At 44.1% G+C, this 19,700-nt stretch overlaps 1 protein-coding gene across 1 annotated transcript in view; it reads left to right on the forward strand.

Annotated features, from left to right (window-relative positions):
* Positions 1-16,108, forward strand: part of LOC126094116 (uncharacterized) — a 155,227-nt gene extending 139,119 nt beyond the window's left edge. Inside the window, exons 5-6 of the mRNA XM_049908774.1 lie at positions 2,684-3,714; positions 15,767-16,108. Coding sequence (XP_049764731.1) covers positions 2,684-3,714; positions 15,767-16,108 — 1,373 coding nt within the window. The remainder of the gene's footprint in view (positions 1-2,683; positions 3,715-15,766) is intronic.
* The last annotated feature ends 3,592 nt before the right edge of the window (positions 16,109-19,700 follow it).

Consider the following 19,700-nt stretch of genomic DNA (forward strand, 5'->3'; position numbering starts at 1 on the left):
GGACGTAGGGATGTTTAGGAGTGTGGAATTTCTCGCGCACAGTCGTGTGGCACAAGTGACACCCAATCACCCGACGACGCTAGAAGTCCGTGAGTTCCGTGGAGAGCTCCATTCTGTTCTGTCACGAAGTCTAATGACTAGTGAGGTCGCTGATCTACATCTACATCTACATTTATACTCCGCAAGCCACCCAACGGTGTGTGGCGGAGTACCTGACAGTAGGTGGCAGCACAATGCACCTAATATGAAAAACGTATGTTTTTGGTGCTGTCCGAATACTTTTGATCAAATGCTGTATATAAAAGTAAAAAATTAAAAAAAACTTTTTGAGTTTCCTATTCATTAAAAATCCAAATTCATTGTATATGTTTATTAGTTTCAGAAATATAAACACGACAAATCGGATGATTCTTTATGATACATCCCGTTTCTTTCCCGCAATGGATCCACTATCATCTCCTTACAGTCCACTGTGATAACAGACTTCCTCAAGAGCCTTGGTCAGCTTCAGTGGATTTAATGGACGATTTCATAGTAAGTTTCTATCCAGAGCGACAAATCTGTTCCATTTAGAATAATACTTATTGTCAAACTTTTCTCTGAATATTCATTCGACTTCCACGGCCCTGCATTTCGCTTCGGCATACGTTACATGCAACGCTGCAAACTCCTGTAAAGAGTAATTCTTCGACATCGATTAACTATTCATGAAAATGTTAACGGTTGTGAGCTGCGTCTTATAAAACTTTCCGACTACTGGTGAGGTAACAACTTAGTAACTCATTTTAGCATTCTGTATTATGTTGAGCCAAAGGGCTTGGAACACTCGTACATGATGTTCAAACAAAAAAATGTAAATAAAAAATTAAACAGATAAACAGATCAGTAATATATGGTGTGTCAAGATAACACCGGCAGTCTGGAATCCTTGCCAGGAAGTACATGATCCGGAGCTGTGAGACGTTCAAGTATAAGAATGATACCGTCAGAGATCTTTCGGATTGTGTTACGCATCAGTGCGTTACGTCTTTTCATGTATGATTTTTTTATTGTTTATTAACTAGCAACTTGGCGAGGAACCACTCAGCCAGGTATTTCATTGATGAATAATTAATTAATACAAAATCAATTATTATTGGTTTCTCTGCCTTCAGCCTACTGCAATCAAATAGTATTTCGCACCACACGTGGTTTCGCTTTTATTTATGAAGCACCTTCTGCAGTCATTCTAAAAAAATGGATACATAACACGTCTCTACATTTTGATATTTGTAGCTTAAAACCAGTGTTTCCTTATAAGATTGGCGAACTATTTTCTTACTGTGTTTTTGCGTCTTTGCAAGCTACTGTTTTTTCTTCGTTGTTAGCGGAGGGTGAGGTCGAAATAAACTTGGCTGCATGTTCACTATTGTCAGTTTTTCACCTTTTTTGATCCCACATTGTCTTTCGCAGCTTGGTCTAATTTCCACTTCATCACGCTTATATAAGACTTCACAGGACTAACAGTTCTATAGTTTCACGTGTTCAGCACTCAAAAGAGTCTGTATGCTTATTCATTTGTTTTCTATGTACATTGTGAGTGTTGGTAACCTGTGAATGCATTCCTTTTTCGTAATAATATGTCTGAGTGGGAAACGTTCACATAGGATGAGGTGGGTACCTTAAAATCCTTGGAAACGGTACACTCACTGGTCAATGTTATTGTGACATTGTACTCCTTCCTACGAGCGTTCTTTCAGGGGTGCATTCGGCCCTGACTTCATATTTATGAATGACTAGGCACGACCGCATCAAACACCATAGTTGGAGCAGCTCTTGGAGTAAGACGATATTGGGCCAAAGGAATGGCCTGTCTCTATACCCTAGTTAAACGACATCGACCACGCGAGGAGCGTGTTGGGGAGACAACCGCAGCACATCCACATGCACCAACGACCATCCCAACCGCTGGCAACCGCGCTGTTAGGGAATTAGGGAAATGGAACGCCCCTCCAAGAACTGCTTACCAACCTTGTGGCCAGCATGGAAGCAATTTGGAGAGCATAGACTCACGTCCGTGGTGATCACACACGTTGTTAAGAACGATGTCATGCCTTTTGCAATGTCCAGTGGACTTCAGTGTAATTATCGTCTTTGAAAAAAATTTTATTTATTTTCTTGTCATTGACACATTCTTTCAAGTACCTTCCGTACTGTACTGGAACTGTTGTTGTATCTACGGTCTAAGATTGAGCGAGCTATGGTAACTGATAGTATCAGATCATGCGAAAGTTACTTTCGTCCTTACGTTTTGCAAATCAGTGTATAATTTTTACGTCTCCTTCTAAATTTAAGGTGCGAAGTGAGAAGAACCTGATATTGTCATATGGCGTGTTTTCCTAGTGCAATACCAACGGTGTTGTCAAAGAAAACTGCTGTATTCCTTCATAGTGAATGAGCACTGTGCAAGACCGCTTCTACATTGGAAGTTTCTCTCAAATTAAAAACGATTAGTGACTCGCTGTGAAACATAAGGACTGGAAAGTTTTGTCTTCTCTTGAACAATACGTGATTATGATTGCCAAAGTTTTGTTGGCCCGTCTTCAAGTACTGTCGTTCCTCATTGACTATTGCTTTGCTTTAAAGATCATGTCAGATGATCGAGGCTGTTAAACGACGACGGTGTTTTCTTCTTCCCTACCAGCGTCGCTGGCATACGCCTCCCACGGGTCCTTCTCGGGCTGGTCCGGTACGACTGTTCCAATCCTTCAGTCCGAGGATTCGCCAATTCCACTCACCGCAGACGAGGGCTCGTGGCTCGCGTCCGTCAACTCGCTGACCATGCCGGTGTCCATATTCGCCACCGGCTACCTCGTCGACGTGCTGGGGCGGAAGAAACTGCTGCTACTCAGCGCTGTCCCGCTCCTCGCCTGGTGGCTGATGGTCGCTTTTGCAGACTCCTTCGGGATGCTGCTCGCCGGCAGAATCGTCGGGAGCCTGGGCGGCGGTATCGTCCTCACGGTGATACCCATGTACCTCGGCGAGATCGCCGACACCGACATACGGGGCACGTCGGTAGCAATCCACTCAGTGCTGCTGCAGGGCGGTAGTCTCTTCAGTTACTGCATAGGGCCCTACGTGTCTGTTACGACCGCAGCCATTATCTGCTGTTCTCTTCCCATCTTTTTCGTCATCACCTTCATCTGGATGCCAGAATCTCCGTATTTCTTCCTGATTCGCAACAGGGAACAAGAAGCGGTAAAGTCCCTCACAAGACTGAAGGGACAACTAGATCCACAGGAGCTGGACTCAGAACTGGTGGAAATGCGCAAGACCCTACGTCGCAAGCAAGAAACTAAAGGGAAGCTGAAAGACGTGTTGGTCGTACCTGTGCATCGCAGAACGTTACTTTTAATGGTAGGTTTCATTGTCTTGCGCATGTCCAGTGGATCGGTGGCGTTTTCGGCCTATACGACGCAAATATTTGAGAGAAGCGGAAGCGGCCTCGACGCCGACATATCTTCCATCGTTCTCGTGTCCGTCCAGTTGCTGGCGAGCCTGGGGGCGTCGCTCATTATCGACCGCATTGGCCGCCGGACGCTCTGCATTGTGTCGTTTGTGCTGTGCTCCGTCTGCCTGGCCGCCGAGGGGGCCTACTTCTACCTGGACGAGTCGCAGGGCGACGTGGACGCCGCGCTGGACTGGGTGCCGCTCGCCGCGATGATTGGCTACCACGTAATTACAAACCTTCTCATTCACGTCGCACGTGCATTGCTTGCTCAAGAGGGTGTCTCATTTGTTGGAAGATGTTATATACACTACTGGCCATTAAAATTGCTACACCAAGAAGAAATGCAGATGATAAACGGATATTCATTGGACAAATATATTATACTGGAACTGACATGTGATTACATTTTCATGCAATTTGGGTGCATAGATCCTGAGAAATCAGTACCCAGAACAACCACCTCTGGCCGTAATAACGGTCTTTATACGCCTGGGCATTGAGTCAAACAGAGCTTGGGTGGCGTGTACAGGTACAGCTGCCCATGCAGCTTCAACACGATACCACAGTTCATCAAGAATAGTGACTGGCGTATTGTCACGAGCCAGTTGCTCGGTCACCATTGACCAGACGTTTTCAGTTGGTGAGAGATATGGAGAATGTGCTGGCCAGGGCAGCAGTCGATCATTTTCTGAATCCAGAAAGGCCCGTACAGGACCTGCAACATGCGGTCGTGCATTATCCTGCTGAAATGTAGGGTTTCGCAGGGATCGAATGAAGGACTGAGCCACGGGTCAAAATGTAACGTCCACTGTTCAAAGTGCCGTCAATGTGAACAAGAGGTGACCGAGACGTGTAACCAATGGCACCCCATACCATCACGCCGGATGATACGCCAGTATGGCGATGACGAATACACGCTTCCAATGTGCGTTCACCGCTATGTCGCCAAACACGGATGCGACCATCGTGATGCTGTAAACAGAACCTGGATTCATCCGAAAAAATGACGTTTTGCCATTCGCGCACCCAGGTTGGTCGTTGAGTACACCATTGCAGGCGCTCCTGTCTGTGATGCAGCGTCAAGGGTAACCGCAGCTATGATCTCCAAGCTGATAGTCTATGCTGCTGCAAACGTCGTCGAACTGTTCGTGCAGATGGTTGTTGTCTTGCAAACGTCCCCATTTGTTGACTCAGGGATCGAGACGTGGCTGCACGATCCGTTACAGCCATGCGGATAAGATGCCTGTCATTTCGACTGCTAGTGATACGAGGCCGTTGGGATCCAGCACGGCGTTCCGTGTTACCCTCCTGAACTCACCGATTCCATGTTCTGCTAACAGTCATTGGATCTCGACCAAAGCGAGCAGCAATGTCGCGATACGATAAACCGCAATCGCGGTAGGCTACAATCCGACCTTTATCAAAGTCGGAAACGTGATGGTACAATCATTTGCATATCACAGCATCTTCTTCCTGTTGGTTAAATTTCGCGTCTGTAGCACGTCATCTTAGTGGTGGAGCAATTTTAATGACCAGTGGTGTACTATCTCTTTCCTATGCAGACATCTACGACATCGATGAGTCAAGTACAACGCCTTTCGACCCACTAGTCAGCATCTTGGATACGACAGTTTCACTTGGACATAATGATACGCTCTTAGCTGCATTTCAGCCTCAGGAAGTTTACAGACTTATTGTGGGATCGCCTTCTCAAAAGTCTCCGGGCCTGGATGGACTCCCCAAAGAATTTTATGTGTGCTTTCGGCCGCTTTTGGGTGCTACCTTTACGTCTCTTTTTGAATGAAGTGTTACGGGGTGGAGTAAGTCCAACCTCATTCAGTGTAGGAAAAATCCCAGAACGCCCTGGACCGGCTTCCTAGGACAGCTTTCGCCCAATTACTTAGTTAAACTTTGATAAGACTGTGGCGAGCGTAGTTTATAGAAGGATGTCGACTCTGATGGAGATGATTGTTGCTAAACATCAAAGCTGTGTACCTGGTCGTACCATTCTTACTCCTGTAATCGAGAGTAGTGACGTGGTTTCGGTTGCTGCTGTAAGGTCCGCCCCCTGTTCCCTTGCTTTCCTGGACTTTGATAAGGCGTTTGATCGTGTTAATCACGACTTTTTGCTTCGGATTCTGGAGGCTGTTGGTTTTACCGTTGACACACGGTGAGTGCTCTCAAATCTGTTCACGGGTATTTCAGCTTCAGTGGTTGTTAATGGCCAACTGACGCCCCGATAAATACTCGTCGGGGAGTGCCTCAAGGAAGTCCGCTGTCCATTACTTCGTTTGTGTTGTCTCTGGAGCCCCTGCTTCGGATGCTAGCATCCCAGCTGAAAGGTTGGATGCTAGCTGTTCGTAGCATTCGCGGATGACGTGATGGTTCTACTCCGTAATTCTGCGGAGGTTTCTCGACTGAAGGCTGTAATCGATGATTATTGTCGGAGTTCAGGTGTACTGCTTAATGAAGGCAAATGCAGGCTTCTTACTTTGCGAGGTTTTGGTGACGCCGTTGTCCCACGGGTTACTGAGATGGATCAGCTTATGTCTCTCGGTATCATCATTGATCGTTGTCCACTCAAAATGGCGGCGCTCAACTGGAAGTCTGTTACGGAAAAAATTCAGGGAGCGATACTATAACATGAAAGGCGTTCTCTTACTCTGCTCCAGAAAGTCCGAATAATGGATACTTACGTTTTACGCAAAGCTTATTACGTGGTCCAAGTTTATCCGCTTCCTTCGATGTTGGCGAAGAAACTACAGCAACTGTCTGGTCGTTTCTTATGGAAACGATATATCTTTCGCTTACGGTATGAGATGGTCACGAAGCCTCGTTCCTTTGGGGGGTTGGGCCAGGCTGAAATACCAAGGAAGACGCAGATGCTATATGTGCGACGTACTGTTTTGATGATAACGCAAGAAACTCACACATTCAAGTCTCGTTTATTTCTCTGTACCCATCCTGCTAGTCTTCAACCCCCTATTGATGTTGGTCGCAAAAATTACAAGTTGAAACACATTCGTTGAAAAAAATGTTCAAATGTGTGTAAATCTTATGGGACTTAACTGCTAAGCTCATCAGTCCCTAAGCTTGCACACTACTTAACCTAAATTATCCTAAGGACAAAAACACACACCCATGCCCGAGGGAGGACTCGAACCTCCGCCGCGACCAGCCACACAGTCCATGACTGCAGCGCCTTAGACCGCTTGGCAAATCCCCTGCGGCAAACACATTTGCGACTTCTATCTCACGGTGAGCTATTTAGGAGCTGACATTTTATGGAGACCCTTCCTCACCATGAAATTCCTACAGAATCGTTGGAAAGCAGTCCCTTTCCCGAACCTCGTTGAAAGAGGACCGCCGCAAACAAACTGGGTGACAGTTTGATGCAATATCAGTCTTCCGATATTGCCGACGCGCGTAGCGTCCTCTTGGTATAAGGTAAATAACTTGATTCCAACGAACGAGCGACTTTTCCGTATTGGGCTTAGCGACACGGATTTATGTACTTATATGGATATGGTGTCTGTTCTTTCGGATATGTCCGTATGGTGTCTGTTCTTCCGAAAGAACAGACACCATATCCATGAAAGTATATCATTCTGGCAATACCGGCCATGACCTTCTTCTTCTATGCGGATGCACACATATTCCCCGAACTCTTACGGGACTTGGTAAAAATGTCTTCCACGAGCAATGAGTGTGTTGGGGTGGGACACTACGAATGTAGTGTGTGGACGTACAAGGTGAGAATGTGGGTCTCGCGGGATGGGTGGACGAGATAGTCCCTGCAGTCGCACTATCGTCTGTGCCCTCGATGGCTCATCTGGACAGAGCTGCCAGGAGATCCCGGGTTCGAGTCCGGGTCGGTGCACACATTTTCACCTGTCCCCGTTGATATATGTCAACGCCCGTTAGCAGCTGAGGGTATTAATATAATTCTAATTTCGGATTTATGTACAGACAAGATACGACATCGCTTTACTTTTGGAGGTCATATGGCAACTTGGTCTTGGATCAGGAGTCTTGGATCAGGAGGCAATTGGCCTTCCTTACTCGATCTTCTGAGACGTTTTATACTACGGACATCATATTTCGACCAGATTCTTCTTTCTTTCCACTGTCGAAAACCCATACCCGTATGTGGTTACTGGGACACTTCGTTCATTATGTTGTAGAAGGCGAGGGGGAAGATCACATGAACTTCATGCAGTACATGCTCACGGCCTACTGGTCATACTTGCGAATGCCTCGATATCGAGACCTCTTCGCCAACATGTTGGATCTTGTTTTCCGTCCCGAAGGTGTTGGTTAATCTCATTTTTCTGATGATAGGTGCTTTCCTTGTTATGTGTGTTTCCCATTTGTTTTGCTTCCGTTTGTTCTCTCCTAGTTTGCCTAATCACTTTCTTTAGTGTTTTGACTCAGCGTCGCTCCAGTTGTATTGTAAAATACACTCCTGGAAATTGAAATAAGAACACCGTGAATTCATTGTCCCAGGAAGGGGAAACTTTATTGACACATTCCTGGGGTCAGATACATCACATGATCACACTGACAGAACCACAGGCACATAGACACAGGCAACAGAGCATGCACAATGTCGGCACTAGTACAGTGTATATCCACCTTTCGCAGCAATGCAGGCTGCTATTCTCCCATGGAGACGATCGTAGAGATGCTGGATGTAGTCCTGTGGAACGGCTTGCCATGCCATTTCCACCTGGCGCCTCAGTTGGACCAGCGTTCGTGCTGGACGTGCAGACCGCGTGAGACGACGCTTCATCCAGTCCCAAACATGCTCAATGGGGGACAGATCCGGAGATCTTGCTGGCCAGGGTAGTTGACGTACTCCTTCTAGAGCACGTTGGGTGGGACGGGATACATGCGGACGTGCATTGTCCTGTTGGAACAGCAAGTTCCCTTGCCGGTCTAGGAATGGTAGAACGATGGGTTCGATGACGGTTTGGATGTACCGTGCACTATTCAGTGTCCCCTCGACGATCACCAGTGGTGTACGGCCAGTGTAGGAGATCGCTCCCCACACCATGATGCCGGGTGTTGGCCCTGTGTGCCTCGGTCGTATGCAGTCCTGATTGTGGCGCTCACCTGCACGGCGCCAAACACGCATACGACCATCATTGGCACCAAGGCAGAAGCGACTCTCATCGCTGAAGACGACACGTCTCCATTCGTCCCTCCATTCACGCCTGTCGCGACACCACTGGAGGCGGGCTGCACGATGTTGGGGCGTGAGCGGAAGACGGCCTAACGGTGTGCGGGACCGTAGCCCAGCTTCATGGAGACGGTTGCGAATGGTCCTCGCCGATACCCCAGGAGCAACAGTGTCCCTAATTTGCTGGGAAGTGGCGGTGCGGTCCCCTACGGCACTGCGTAGGATCCTACGGTCTTGGCGTGCATCCGTGCGTCGCTGCGGTCCGGTCCCAGGTCGACGGGCACGTGCACCTTCCGCCGACCACTGGCGACAACATCGATGTACTGTGGAGACCTCACGCCCCACGTGTTGAGTAATTCGGCGGTACGTCCACCCGGCCTCCCGCATGCCCACTATACGCCCTCGCTCAAAGTCCGTCAACTGCACATACGGTTCACGTCCACGCTGTCGCGGCATGCTACCAGTGTTAAAGACTGCGATGGAGCTCCGTATGCCACGGCAAACTGGCTGACACTGACGGCGGCGGTGCACAAATGCTGCGCAGCTAGCGCCATTCGACGGCCAACACCGCGGTTCCTGGTGTGTCCGCTGTGCCGTGCGTGTGATCATTGCTTGTACAGCCCGCTCGCAGTGTCCGGAGCAAGTATGGTGGGTCTGACACACCGGTGTCAATGTGTTCTTTTTTCCATTTCCAGGAGTGTATGTGTGGATGAAGCACACACACACACACACACACACACACACACGCGCGCGCGCTCGCGCACACGCACTCGCTCACACACATGACGGTATACAACCATTGAAATTACATTGCAATTTTTCTTAGTTTGCTATAAGTAGCTATTGTGGTCAAGATACGAATTTTAGTCATTTTTAAATAACGATAAATTATCTTTCCGACTATTTAGTCTAAATCTACATGTATTCACTGAGAACCATAGTGAGGTGTATAGCAACGTAATCTTTCAATTGGACCAGTTATTAGTGCTTCAAATTCAAATGACTCTGACCACTATGGGACTTAACATCTGTGGCCATCAGTCCCTTAGAACTTAGAACTACTTAAACCTAACTAACCTAAGGACATCACGCGCATCCATGCCCGAGGCAGGATTCGAACCTGCGACCGTAGCGGTTGCGCGGTTCCAGACTGAAGCGCCTAGAACCGCTCGGCCACACCGGCCGGCTATTAGGGCTTCTTTTCGTTCTATTCACGTATGGAGAACGGGAAGAATAAGTACTTAATCTTGTATAACTACGTTCAGTATGTCCATACACAGCTAGAATGTGTAGGAGAAATGTTGGCAATGTACAGTCAAGAAGACGCGGAATGCCTTAACAATGTTATTATGCTGGAAAATACAAGGCAAAGTTAAAATTCCCAAGTTCTCTCGGCTCCTTTCAGGAGATGTAGCTTTTTGTGACATCCTGGTAGGTATAGAGATATAGCTTGTGCTGGCCTCTTGCAAGGTGTAGCTCACGCAAGCCTCCTGTAATAGGCAGCCTGTGCTGACCTTGAGCTGCTGTTCGATGTGTAGGTCTTGCCTCTCTGGTGGTGTAGTTAGGTGGCCTCCCAGCTTTCTCCTGGCACTCTGCCACTGTTGGGAATGTTTCCTGGCCGAAATACAATGCACAGCTAGGCTATCAACCACTCGTAACGTATCTTTCTTTTTTGCGAAATTTCTGAGCGTCAAAATTCGTCTTGTCACTTCATATCACCATTTTAGCTTAGGACAAAGTGAGCTCATGCATTATCGAATTTCTCCCCATTTTCACTTAGCACAAGTTGGCCATCTAGGATTTCACACCACTTTAACTTAGGATAAATTTACTCAGTATTAAGAAAACAGTGTCAATCGCGATTTTTTATTCATTTAGTGCCGACCGGTTTCAGCCCATCGCAGGGGCCATCTTCAGAACGAACATATGTTCGACTGCTGGTGGCGTGACAGGAACTGCGTATCTTCACTGGGCTCGTAAAGTATTAATCAACATTACAACCTTGACGTTCTTGTTCAACTCTACTAGACAATATGAAAAAAATACCCGAATTCTTGAATAACAAATTTTGGGTTCTGCTTCAAGAAAACGCATTGGCTCATACCTCTTTCTCTGTTAAGCGGTTTCTATAGAAAAACAGCATCCCAGTGTTAGACCACCCAAATGCAGCGCCAGCGTTATTTCGAATTACAATGCAATGTTCCTTTGGATATGCATCACAAGATGCGACGACTACAGTCGTTGTGAAGGACATGAAATGTATTTGCATCAGCTGTATAATGGAATGACGGCAATGCCGGCCAGACCGGGACTCGAAGCCGGATTCCCCTCTTATTCCGAGCGGTCGCCTCACCATTTTTTTTTATTGTATAATGCATTTTCTGTTTTATTACCAGAGTGACTTGGTACTATCACGAAATTCCAGTAGACCATAGTGAAATCATCACGTAATATAAGCTGCAAATGGAAGAAAAAATTAATTATAATAACAAAACAATAGTAAACGGAGATAAGAAAAAAACTGAGAACATAGCCGAAAAACCACCACCAAGCTCTCATGAAAATTTTTTATAATTTTTTATATTTATTTAATTTTTTAATTATTAATGTATAAGGAAGGCCAATTGCCTCCTAATGCAAGACCAAGTTACCATATGTATGTTGTTGCTGTTGTGGTCTTCAGTCCTGAGACTGGTTTAATGCAGCTCTCCATGCTACTCTATCCTGTCAAGCGGCTTCATCTCCCATTACGTACTGCAACCTACATCCTTCTGAATCCGTTTAGTGTATTCATCTTTTGGTCTCCATCTACGATTTTTACCCTCCACGCTGCCCTCCAATACTAAATTGGTGATCCCTTGATGCCTCAGAATATGCCCTACCAACAGATCCCTTCTTCTAGTCAAGTTGTGCTACAAATTTCTCTTCTATCCAATTCTATTCAATACCTCCTCATTAGTTACGTGATCTACCCATTTAATCTTCAGCATTCTTCTGTAGCACCACATTTGAAAAGCTTCTATTCTCTTCTTGTCCAAACTATTTATCATCCACGTTTCACTTCCATACATGGCTACACTAAATACAAATACTTTCAGAAACGACTTCCTGACACTTGAATCTATACTCGATGTTTAACAAATTTCTCTTCTTCAGAAACACTTTCCTTGCCATTGCCACTCTACATTTTCTATCATCTCTACTTTCCACAAATAGCAAAACTCCTTTTCTACTTTAAGTGTCTCATTTCCTAATCTAATTACCTCAGCATCACCAGATTTAATTCGACTACATTCCATTATCCTCGTTTTGCTTTTGTTGATGTTCATCTTATACCCTCCTTTCAAGACACTGTCCATTCCGTTCAACTGCTCTTGAAGGTCCTTTGCTGTCTCTGACAGAATTACAATGTCATCGGCACACCTCAAAGTTTTTATTTCTTCTCCATGGATTTTAATACCTACTCCGAATTTTTCTTTCGTTTTCTTTACTGCTTGCTCAATATACAGATTGAATGACATCGGGGATAGGCTACAACCCCGTCTCACTCCCTTCCCAACCACTGCTTCCCTTTCATGCCCCTCGACTCTTATAACTGCCATCTGGTTTCTGTACAAATTGTAAATAGCCTTTCGCTACCTGTGTTTTACCCCTGCCACCTTCAGAATTTGAAAGAGAGTATTCCACTCAACATTGTCAACAGCTTTCTCTAACTCTACAAATGCTAGAAACGTAGGTTTGCCTTTCCTTAATCTATTTTCTAAGATGAATCGTAGGGTCAGTATTGCCTCACGTGTTCCAACATTTCTATGGAATCCAAACTGATTTTCCCCGAGGTCGGCTTCTACCAGTTTTTCCATTCGTCTGTAAAGAATTCGCGTTAGTATTTTGCAGCCGTGGCTTATTAAACTGATATTTCGGTAATTTTCACATCTGTCAACACCTGCTTTCTTTGGGATTGGAATTATTATATTCTCCTTAAAGTCTGAGGGTATTTCACCTGTCTCATACATCTTGCTCACTATATGGTAGAGTTTTGTTAGGCCTGGCTCTCCCAAGGCTGTCAGTAGTTCTAATGGAATGTTGTCTTCTCCCGGGTCCTTGATTCGACTTAGGTCTTTCAGTGCTCTGTCAAACTCTTCACGCAGTATCACGTCTCCTGTTTCATCTTCATCTACATTCTCTTCCATTTCCATAATATTGTCCTCAAGAACATCGCCCCTGTATATACCATCTATATACTCCTTCCATCTTTCTGGTTTCCCTTCTTGGCTCAGAACTGGGTTTCCATCTGAGCTCTTGATATTCATGCAAGTGGCTCTCTTTTTTCAAACTTTAATTTTCCTGTAGGCAGTATCTATCTTACCCCAGTGATATACGCCCCTACATCGTTACATTTGTCTTCTAGCCATCCCTACTTAGCCATTTTGCACTTTCTGTCGATCTCATTTTTGAGACGTTTGTATTCCTTTTTGCCTGCTTCATTTACTGCATTTTTCTATTTTCTCCTTTCATCAATTAAGTTCAATATCTCTTCTGTTACCCAAGGATTTCTATGAGCCCTCGTCTTTTTACCTACTTGATCTTCTGCTACCTTCACTATTTCATCTCTCAAAGCTACCCATTCTTCTTTACTGTATTTCTTTCCCCCATTCTTGTCAATCGTTCCCTAATGCTCTCCCTGAAGCTCTCAACAATCTCTGGCTCTTTCAGTTTATCCAGGTCCCATCTCCTCAAATTCACACCTTTTTGCAGTTTGTTTAGTTTTAATCTACAGTTCATAACCAACAGATTGTTGTCAGAGTCCACATGTGCCCCTGGAAATGTCTTACAATTTAAAACCTGGTTCCTGAATCTCTGTCTTACCATTATATAATCTATCTGAGACATTCCAGTATCTCCAGGCTTCCGCCATGTATACAACCTTCTTTTATTATTCTTGAACCAAGTGTTAGCTATGATTAAGTTATGCTCTATGCAAAATTCTACCAGGCGGCTTCCTCTTTCATTCCTTGCTCCCATTCCATATTCACCTACTACGTTTCCTTCTCTTCCTTTTCCTACTATCGAGTTCCAGTCACCCATGGCTATTAAATTTTCGTCTCCCTTCACTATCTGAATAATTTCTTTTGTTTCATCATACATTTCATCAATCTCTTCGTCATCTGCGGAGTTAGTTAGCATATAAACTTGTACTACTGTGGTAGGCGTGGGCTTCGTATCTGCGAGGGCTATCCACAAAGTACATTACGTTTTGGAATTAAAAATAAATAAAGCATTGGAATTTTTTTTGTTATATACAGATGAAAGCCACACTAAAATACTACTTTTCTACATAGCTGCCATTTAAATTAAGGCATTTATCGTAGCGATGGACGAGCTTGGAAATTCCTTCGTCGTAAAATTCGGCCGCCTGCGCCTTCAACCACGTGGTTACCTCTTTTGGGACAGAAAAGGTGTGATTTTTGTGGATTCTGTAAGTGCACTAAAAGTAAACTAAGAACCTGACACTTACAGGTGGATATGGAGTCATTTCATGCAATAGTGTTCATCAAATATCTGCTTCTTACTTGTTGTAATGTTTGAGATACTAGCTCACTCTAAGCAGTGACGACTAAACTCCACCAAAGACCGGACATATTTCGTTGTTTATAAGCCTGCGATGCCAACAGGTTTTCGGAGATATTAGTAAAATAACCCCAGTTAGAGGTCTGACTAAGCCTTCTAGGGAACAAACCATTATGCCAGGAATCATTGAAAGCATGTAATGGAACCCAGTTAACCGTTATGAAAAAAAAAATCTTATCAACACAGAGGATAATTTCATGAAGAACAAAACACGAAGAAAACGTTAAATTACATTGAAATCAAGGATATTTTACTGCTCCTCTAGGTCAATGGTTCCCAACCTATTGATAATTACCCTCTAAGGTGTAAAATTAAATTTTATTAGTTTGTAAAAACAAAAGGATTCACTTTTAAGATCATTAATATTATTACTATTTTGTAACACTCTAATTCTAATTACATAAGTTAAGAGTAATTAAAATTTTTACTTCAAATTCTAGCAATATTTTGTGTTCTGTAACTCAGAGTGGCGGGGATTACAGCTTGTGAAATGAATGGAAGAACATCTTATTCTCTTATTTGCTCTACTACACATACAATTTGAACCATTGAGAAATATATATCAAATATGCTTAAATATCTCATGAAAATTCCATCTCTGAGTTGTAGGTAGTTCTTGCAATGGACTAGGCATTTCTTCGTAACCCACGTTGCAATGATAAAGAACTACTGACAACACAATACAGCAGTAACTAAGTAATGGTATTATACTGCTACAGGGTCTAAACAGAATTATTATTATTGTAAGTGATAATAGTCAGAAACAAAGCATTGGTAACCTGAAGAACTACCAGTTTCTGACAGCTCAGAAGGAAGGAGTCCGGCAATTAAGTGATTTACAAAAAGTAAGTTACTGTTGCTAGGTGTCTGAGTGGTACAGATGAAGTCTACCCTCAGTAGGGATAGTTAACTATCTTTTCTGATGAGAAATTTCAAGTGCACTCGCGTTACACTGAGAACTGCTTCATCATTCTATAACAACACGTTGTTAGAAATAAGCAGCATCAGTTGTCTCGGTGGATCTTCAGTTTGTGATTTAATAAAACACAAGCGAAAACTAACTACTATTTATCATTCATTATCTTAAAAACGAAAATGTTCAAGGAAAATTCTTTTTTTTTTTAATTTAGTTAGACGCTAACGTTGTGGATGGTAGAAGGAAGTCGAGAAAGGGGGGAAAGGGACGGGTAATAGCTAATAACTGATTGCCCTCAACGGTAATGGTACCACCAATGCTGGGAGTCACTACCCTAGATGGATTGCGTATATCAAACGATTGCGAATTTGGGATGGATGAAACCCCAGATACGGCATAACATGGTTTTCCATCCTAGCTGGAGCGTTCCGACTGTACCACTAAAGAACTTAGAATATTATGAAATCTTTAAACCTACATTCAATAGTTGCATTTCATTATTCCTAGTAGAATTGTAGAATTGTAATCTAAAAGATGTATGTTGTTCCAGTTTTCCTACGATATTGGCGCTGGAGCGGTGCTGTATCCGTTAATCGGAGAGATATACCATTTGTCCGTCAAAGCAGTGGCCACGTCCATCAACACCACCATCGTGTCACTGTACGGCTTCTTCCTGAAGAAGATGTTTCAGGTGGTGTCGGACAGCGTGGGCGCCTATTGGTCCTTCTGGGGCTTCGCCGTGCTCAACCTGTGCGCTACACTTTACACGTATTTTCTGATGCCTGAGACCAAAGGCAAAACTTTCGCACAGATTAATGAAGAAATGGACGCTCGTGTCAACAGGCGAACTGCCAAAGTTCCCACTCATACTGAGAAGTCAGCTCTCGGATAAGAGTGAATCCCTGTCACCTGTGAAAACCCACATTGTTGACAATATGCTCCCTACATTAGAGAGATTAACATGAAGTTGTTTACAGGTCTGGTACGTCGTTCACAAGAAACTAAAGGCTGATTAAAAGTTAGTCTATCAGTCGTATATTTGTTTTGATCTCTGTGCTTCGACACCAGATCTTTTTGTAGATTTTTTCCTCCCACGCTTTCTGTTGTCGCAGGCATTCATCTACAGAAATATTCGTTAAGTCAACACGTCTGTCTCGTTAAGAGCTATTTGCAATTAAATTATTTATTTTAAAACGAGATCCTATCTCCGTGATGCAATTGCTTCAACTTTTAGTTCCACGATTCCTACCTATACTTTAAGAAAAAAAAACAATCCCTCACCTCATCAGGATTGGACGGAAGAAGATAAAAACAATCAAATGAATAACATTTCAGAAAAACTGGGTGGTTTATTCAACAGAAAGAGCTCCGCGAATTGAACAAGACAGTAACTCGTTCGTCCACCTCTGGCCCTTGTCAAAATCCCGAGCTGTCTGGAGGGCCCTGCCCACTATGCTCCAAACGTTCTCACTTTGAGCCAAGATACGGTTTAGAAAACACGAAGACACGCAGAAGAAACTCTCGCAGTGTGGGAACGTGCATTATCTTGCTGAAATGTAAGCCCAAGACGGGTTGCCATGAAGGGCAACAATACGGGGCGTAAGGGTGTCGCACATGACGACCAAAGGGTCCTGATATGTAATGAAATACCGTTCTAGATCATCATTCCTGGCTGTTGAGCTGTGTGATGGGAGGCAGTCAGGTTGGTACCCCACCACTGTCCAGGGCATCTCCGGACACATCTTCGCTGCCCACCAGGACGCGGTTCAAAACGGGGCTCATCACTGAAGATAGTTCTACTTCAGCGAGTGAGATTCCCAGCGGAAGACGTGTCTGGTGAGGCCATGGACAGAGGAGAGATACCATCCTGTCTGCCTCCCACCATACTGCCTGATAATCAAGAGTGAAGGTCTGGCGTGACAATTCGTTTCAAAGCAGGACTCCTTTGGTTGTCTTCTGCGTTTCTACTGTGTGTCTCGTGCTTGTCAGACCCGATCTTGACCAGCAACGGCACCGGATCTTTTCCCAAGTGAGGACGTTTGGAGCATAATGGACAGGGCCTTCCAACCAGCTCAGTATTTTGATGATTTAACGCATCAATTGGACAGAATTTGGCACGTTATCCCTCAGGAGGGCATCCACCAACTCGCTCAATCACTACCAATTGATTGAATAAGGGCCAGAGGAAGACGAATGCATTCTTGACTTGTTCAGTTTGTAAAGCTCTTTCTCTTGAACAATTCATCCAATTTTCTTGAAGTTGTAATCATTTGATTGTCTGCACACACACACACCATATCTACCCATTTCCGTCCATTCGATTTTTTTTGTCTTGGAGTGTATATTTACCATCATATATATGAGGAAAACAAAGCATTTGTTACTAATGTAATTTGTGTGTGGACGTCTATGAAAGTTCATCGTTAAATATACATAAGAAATTTTCTTTTATCGTTGACTTTAGCTTGAACACGTAAATGTTGGTGGGTGATGTCATCTCTTATTTTATTTCAACAATTGCCCTCCACATGCTCCACAGATATGTACGATATTCCGACAAGAATTCTCTCACATCTGAAGTAGAATTTGTTTTTATGCGCAGAGTCCCTCCGTAACATGAAAACATTCTACTGCAGGACCCGCCACGCCGTGCAAAGCTTCACGCGGGCAGCGTGTGCGGGCCTCGGCTTTGCTCGGTCCTTCTCAGAGAAGTACTCGGTACAGAGCGACATTTCGTTTAGCATTGCGCTGTGGCATTTTTCGGTCGGCACCGTTCTGTTAAGTGTGGATGAATCGTAGTGTCACCGCCATTTGCAATTCGCTATTTATTCGTGGTACTGAGGACGTTCACAGTTCCAGCGGCTATTTGCGCAGAAAAGGCAGCTAGCGATCTATCGTCAGAGGTCTTTACAAGTGAACAGAAATGATACAAGAGAGGGACGAGGATTCCGAATATATTATACATTCGCATAATCAGCAGGTATCGCAAATTTACTATGAAACGACATCAAAATACCATGCAGAAAGAATTTGAAGATTTAGCTGGCACTGAAAGAGCCAACGATCAACAGACCGGATTTCTACGTCACAAAGCAATTTGTGCTGAATTTGCACACTTGGAGCCTGTGAAGATTTCGTTGGCTCGTACGAATGGCAAAATTTCTGAAGTCACACACATTATTCCACTGTCAGTTGGAACAACTGAACGAAGAGTTTGCAGACTACATATTTCTGAAAAGTACGTTTCTTAAGCCAAGAGGCAAGCTTGGAACGATTCCAGAATGGATTGCAGACCTCGCACTTTAAGGTGACTTGACAGCACACTGGTCTCTGTAGGATATTGCAAAGAGACAAACACTTGTTTCAGATTTTTTGGGGATGAATTTAAAGTGAAAATGGCGTTGTGGAAGGGACATGTTCTGACTAACACAGTCAGTTCCATAAGCTTACTGGCATTAGAGAAAACGCAAAGTTTGAAGAATTCTATGGCCTTGAAAGAATTACTATTTAAGTTTCCTACACTTTTTGAGGACAATGCCAATTTTAATCTGCTTTCGAGCTATTTTCGAGACCATTTTCCATGTCAACTAAAACCGTCCCTGTGCATGTGCATATGTAACTGACTTACCTGCAAGGTAGTTCCCATTTTAAAGACAAATCCGTTCAACGGTAACAATGTCGACATTGATTCCTTCCCAACATATGTGTGTGACAGACATTTTTCGATTCTGAAGCTAAAAATAAGTCACGATTACGTGGCAACCTGAATGCAAAAACCTGTGAAATTATTTGCGTCTGTCAGCATGCCGACAATTTGTGCCAGATAAAACTTGCAAGTCCTCAGCGTGCCAAAAATAATTAAAAAATACTGCAGATTTGTTTTGGTTTTTATCTATGTTCTTGAGCAGTGTGAAATATGAAACCAAGTCTTACAGTGAGACTGCACTGATATTTAAAGTGCGGCGCATTCGCAGTTGCCCCCTCTTCACGTCCTGACAGCGTGCCGTGACGGTGGGGGAAATGTGCCAGTCAGGCCAAGCTCAATAGAACTTGTGCCAGGGCACACCCCCTGGTGGGCGGAATTCTTGGCCACCCCTGCTCTACACTATAGAGAAAATCTGTACACAAAATACGTTTGGGACTCACGAAAATACTGTTTTCTTTTTCAGAGTTTAAATATTTTGCAAATTATGTGTCTCGATTGAACATAGGAATTCATTATGGCAGTAACATATGTAAATATTCGAATTGTTCAAGGAGGAATAGTCAAGAGGTGGCAGACAGTCATATTCTTATATGCAAAACACTGATACGTGTAGAAATGCTGTGTGTGCATATTGAAGGGCTAAGGTCAACCAACCAAATAATGTCCTTTACGTCATCCACTCACTACACTTTCAGATGAGATATGGCGTCTGAACATTACACCAGTATCGCGCAGTTCAGTGAAAGCGCAAATAAACTCTCTTGAATCTGGTAGTCTA

Source organism: Schistocerca cancellata, chromosome 1 (genome assembly GCF_023864275.1).
Source record: "Schistocerca cancellata isolate TAMUIC-IGC-003103 chromosome 1, iqSchCanc2.1, whole genome shotgun sequence".
NCBI lineage: Eukaryota > Metazoa > Arthropoda > Insecta > Orthoptera > Acrididae > Schistocerca > Schistocerca cancellata.